The 5272-nt window shown below is 40.7% G+C and overlaps 1 protein-coding gene across 1 annotated transcript; it reads left to right on the top strand.

Moving 5' to 3' along the window:
* Positions 1–3209: 3209 nt before the first annotated feature.
* On the top strand, positions 3210–4614 carry LOC149217239 (glucan endo-1,3-beta-glucosidase 11-like). Its single transcript, XM_089391328.1, has 2 exons — positions 3210–3367; positions 4059–4614. The coding sequence occupies exons 1-2, from the start codon at positions 3301–3303 to the stop codon at positions 4607–4609; spliced, it is 618 nt and encodes a 205-aa protein (XP_089247454.1). The 5' UTR covers positions 3210–3300; the 3' UTR covers positions 4610–4614.
* Positions 4615–5272: the final 658 nt, after the last annotated feature.

Genomic DNA, 5272 nt, shown 5'->3' with positions numbered 1-5272 from the left:
ATCTGAGTGGATAATCTCTAAGGGTGCCTTTGCCCTTATACTTTTCCCTGATGGAAAACTCTCTCTATGTTGTTTGCCCAATATACAACCTTCACAAAGGCTGTCCGGCTTCTCTATCAATGGTAATCCCTTTACCATTCCTTTTCTGCTCAATAAGTTTAGACCTCCAAAGTTTAGATGCCCGAATCTCAAGTGCCATAACCAGTTCTCATCCTTTGGCACGCTTTGGAAGGCCTCTTGGGTGACTGCAGCCATTTCCCTTTTGTTTTTCAAGTCTGCCCGGATCCGGAGAGGGAACATCCTGTTCCTTGTCATCTTCACTTCAGCAATGCATCTTTCGCTGGGTGGTATGTCCATGATGGTGCACACATCATTTACAAAATAAACATTGTAACCCTTTTGGATAAGCTGTCCAACACTCAATAGGTTACATCTCATTCCGGGGACATAGTATACATCTGCTATGGTTTTCTTTTCTCCTTGTTTTGTGAATATTTTTACCTCCCCTTTTCCCATAACAGACACTTTACTATCAGTTCCTAGTGTGACCTCTGATTTCAAATTCTGATTTAAGGCTGAAAAGAGGGCTATATTCCCTGTCATATGGTTGCTGCAACCTGAGTCTAAAACCATATGTCTTCACTATGTGTTTCAGCCATGTTACAAGCTAACAGGACATTTTCTTGACAGCTGTTTTCTCTTGTAACATTTGCATTTTGTCTGTTGTTCATATCATGCTGTTTCTTTCTACAATCACTAGCATAATGTCCATACTTTTTGCAATAATAGCATTGAACATTAGATTTATCATACCTTTGTCCTTGAGCCTGATACTGATCTCTTTGTTGGTTGCTGCCTTGACCTTGGTTCTGATTTGTATTGTTGCCTCTTCCTTGTGCATTCGCTGGGCTGTTCCTTCCTCCTCTGTTCTGGCTTCTGCCTCTTCCTCTTTTGCTTCCTTTGCCTTGACCTCTTCCTCTTCCAAAGGACATCTGGGTCTTGAAGGCTTGCTCAAGGGATGAGTTTTCATTCCTACTCAACCTCTTCTCATGAGTTATCAGTGATGCATGTAGCTCATCAACTGAATATTTTGAGAGATCCTTTGTCTCTTCAATGGTGGTGACTATGGCATCGAACCTTGAGGGTAAGACCCTCAATATTTTCTCCACTATTCTTCTATCTTCAATTGTTTCTCCATGAGTTCTCATTTGTGTGATTACACCAATCACATGAGTGAAGAATGAGTCAATGTTATCTGACTCCTTCATGTTCAAGTTTTCAAAATCCTTTCTCAGCATTTGCAATTTTGCTGTCTTCACTCTCTCCATGCCTTGATAGGCTGTCTTGAGAGTTTGCCATGCTTCATGTGATGTTGTAGCTGCTGCTATCCTTGGGAATATACTCTGGTCCACTGCTTGATACAACAAGACAATGGCCTTTGCATCCTTCTTCCTATTGAGCTTCAGCTGATCCTTCTCTCCCTGAGTTAATGCATTGAACTCAGTTTCATCTGCTGGTTCCTCAAACCCATATTCTACTAGTTCCCATATATCTTGAGCGATGAACAAAGCTCTCATGGTTATAGACCAGTAGTCATAGTTCTTCCCATTAAAGTGTGGGAGCTGGGTGTTGAACATACCCATGCTTGTGCTTGCCATTCCTTGCATCTTGAACTATGGTTTTAAATCCTTGACTGTGATTTTTTTTTAAAAAAAACTGACTGTCTTCAGCAATAACAAGAGAAATGCTTTTGGGGAATACCTGAATCCTGAGCTGTGTGAGTCTTCTAACTGCCTGAGAGGTTTTGCTGTAGCAACAACCTTCTCCCTTCAGCTTCTTTAACTTCTTTTAAAGAGCCTAAGCCTGCTCTGATACCACTGTTGGGTATTTTTCAATGGAGAAATACCAAAACCAGATAAAATAACCACCACAGAGACAATGCTCTGTTTCCTCTGTCCAGGATCTTTTGCAGAGAACCTCTTTTAAAAAAAATTAACTCAGAACACAGTCCATTACACAGTTACAAAAAAAATTCTATTGATTTAAAACAAAAAGACTGATACATGCTTCATCCTCTGTGCAGAGAGGGATTCACTAAACAAACTCTGTCTCTATATTTTCTTGTTTTCCACTGCTGTGGATGTTACATAAACCAATTTCAAAACATACCTCTGTTTTTCAATGGCAAGCATAAAACATTACATCACAGTTTTTCAAACTCTATCGCACTGCTGTGCGTTCTCTTCATTTCCATGAGCTACTAAAAAACACGGGCTCGACACACTGTTTTTTATATAACATGCATACCAAAAAAAAACTACTCTAAACTACCACGCATAGTCTATATTTATGACAACGTGTACATAAAAAAACATATAAAAAATATAAAGTGTATGCCCATCACTACATTAAAGACATGCCCATAACGATGTTAAAAACCTCCACCTAAATCTACGAAAAAACATTAAATTCCATAAGTTTCACTACGGCGGTCAACGGGAAAAAACTTCCACTCTACTCAAAAATTGATTTGACGTGGGCTGTATGCATCTTCGGGAAGTCAACGGCGGAGATCACGCGATCAAATCGCTGAGCCGATCCAACGTGGTTCGCACACCCTCCTCCGGCAAACCAAACGACTTTTACCGTCCGGGGAAAGTGGTTTTGGGGCGTTCGTACATGGGACGCGTGGCGGAGAGTGAATGTGTTCGGAGCCTCCTCCTGCTCGTACAGTCTTTGCCAAGAGCGGTGCGGGGAGACCGGGATGGTTTTCAAAAACCACTGTGCGGCGTAAAATTACAATTTTAACATGTTTGCACTCCAGAGGATGGGGGATCCTTGATTTATATTCTTATCGCGCACCTCTGGGAGTTGAATCCAAGCTTAAAAAATTTTGTGTTGTGGGGATAGATATTGACTTGTTTAACTGAAGTTTTTGGCAAAGTTTATTTCCAATTTTATAGATCCATTAATAGACCCCTATGGACCTCAGGGCGCGGACACTCTGACATTTATTTAATTTTCAGGCAAACACTTTCTGATTAATAGTGATGGAGATATACATGATGTGATCGTCAATCTCGTTGTTTGTATTGATGCCCATTGAAATGAGTGGCATGTGTATCCTGGCATGTCGTGTATCATATGCTATCCATTCCCATAACATCTGATATTAATTGCCACCAAATTTTGAATTGTATAATGGCGTTCCAGATTGGAATTTTGAATCTCAGAACCCGCGCTGCCATATTTTGTTGAACTTGAAAGAAGCTTTGGTCGGTTATAGTTTCTTTGCTCAGCATGAGCTTCCGGACGAGTTCGGTGCTGATCGCGATTGCGGTGGTTCTGGCTATCGTTGCCTCTGCTGGTGAGAAAACTCATTTTAGCGTTTGGCTATCGTTGCCTCTGCTGGTGATAAGACTCATTTTAGCGTTTGTTTTGTAAAGGCTTTAGCTTTAATTTCTTCGATTATCGTTGTCTCTGCAGCCGAGGACCAGACAAGAAAATGCATTTTATCGTTTGGTTCGTCCAGGGTTTAAGCTTTAATTTTTTCAATTATCGTTGCCTCTGCAGCTGAGAACCAGACAAGAAAATGCATTTTATCGTTTGGTTCATCAAGTGTTTAAGCTTTAATTTCTTCGATTATTGTTGCCTCTGCAGCTGAGAACTAGACAAGAAAATGCATTTTATCGTTTGGTTCATCAAGTGTTTAAGCTTTAATTTCTTCGATTATTGTTGCCTCTGCAGCTGAGAACCAGACAAGAAAATGCATTTTATAGTTTGGTTCGTCAGGGGTTTTAACTTTAATTTCTCTGATTATCGTTGCTACTGCAGCTGATAAAATGCATTTTCTTGTCTTGTTCGTCCGGGGTTTTTGCTATAATTTCTTCGACTATCGTTGCCTCTGCAGCGGTTTTAGCTTTAATTTCTCCGATTATCGTTGCTTCTGCAGCTGAGAAAATGTATTTTCTTGTCTGGTTCGTCAAAATTTATTTTTGAGCTTTGATTTCTGTGATTGACCGAGTAAATTTCATTTTTTGTTTTGTTTTGGTTTGCAGGGGCTGGCACTGTGGGTATCAACTATGGTCGCAAAGCAGACAATCTTCCCCCGGCTTCCAAGGTAGTGCAGCTGATCAACAGCCAAGGCATCAACAAGTTGAAGCTTTACGACGCAGACCCTGCAGCTCTACATGCATTCAGTGGTACCGACATTAAAATCACCATTGCCCTTCCCATTGAGCAACTCTCCAACGTTGCTCGTCGTCTTTCGCGAGCCTATGCCTGGGTCCAGCAGAACGTGGTTGCCTACGTTCCGGGCACCCAGATCACGGCCATAGCTGTCGGCAATGAAGTCTTCGCCAATTCTAATGACGTCACCTCCTACCTTGTGAAGATGTCTCAGGATGCTGGTAAGGAGAAAGAGAAGGGCCCGCAGAGCTCTGCTCCTGCCCCAATCCCCGACAGCGAGCTTCCTCAGTTGGATAGAATTCAGCTTGATGCGCCAAATCTGAAGCGTAAAGCAAGTGCTCTGGCAAACCAACCCCTGGATTCGACACAGAGGACGCAACAACAATATTGGCAGAGTAATAAAAGAAGCCAGCGAGGTTAAATCTATGTAACTGGACCCGTGCACACAGAAAAAGAACCAGAGGATCATCCTGTGCTTTTTTGACTAACTGCTTCTGTAATGCAGCCTTCTGCTGATAATACTTTTGGAAGAATGGTACTGTCATAAATAGGGCTATTGTAGTTTTGCCTGGTTGCTAACAGGATATTACACTTTTTGGAAGGATAATACTGTTATGCATGGAAGGGCTATTCTAGTTTTGCCTGATTGCTAACCAGATACTTTTATCTAGGGCACAAATGTTGCCTCCGTGTAAACTCCTCTGATGTTATATCAAGTGTGAAGCATTAGGGAGTGAAAATAGTATCTCAAAGTATCTCTAGCCCAGATTGATCAGCCTGAAAATATGATGTAATTTCTCTGTCCTTTGGACTCTTTTGTTAATGAAAAATAGCTAATCCTTTTGGAAAGTTCAACAGTTTTGTATTTTGAAGTTCTATAATTTAATTAATTATCAGTAACTATTTAGTTAATTCCATAACCATAAATATGTGATTCCAAGCTCAGAAGCGAGGTCTTTTAATACACCTCTGTTACTGAAAAAGTGAATTTATTTTGAAGTTCTATAATTTAATTAATTATCAGTAACTATTTAGCTAATTCCATAACCAAAAATGTGTGATTCCAAGCTTAGAAGCGAGGTCT

This window comes from Pinus tabuliformis, chromosome 1_1 (assembly GCF_031772625.1).
Source record: "Pinus tabuliformis cultivar Carrire ecotype Pingquan chromosome 1_1, CPIR1, whole genome shotgun sequence".
In the NCBI taxonomy this organism is placed as follows: domain Eukaryota; kingdom Viridiplantae; phylum Streptophyta; class Pinopsida; order Pinales; family Pinaceae; genus Pinus; species Pinus tabuliformis.
The sequence above is the reverse complement of the archived record's forward strand: the minus strand, read 5'-3'. Positions and strand labels throughout refer to the sequence as shown.

Excerpts from the sequence above, each read along its gene's own strand:
- LOC149217239 (XM_089391328.1), top strand. The coding sequence starts at position 3,301 with ATGAGCTTCCGGACGAGTTCGGTGCTGATCGCGATTGCGGTGGTTCTG. Across the intron at positions 3,368-4,058 it reads GGCTATCGTTGCCTCTGCTG|GGGCTGGCACTGTGGGTATC; the intron begins GTGAGAAAACTC and ends TTTGGTTTGCAG.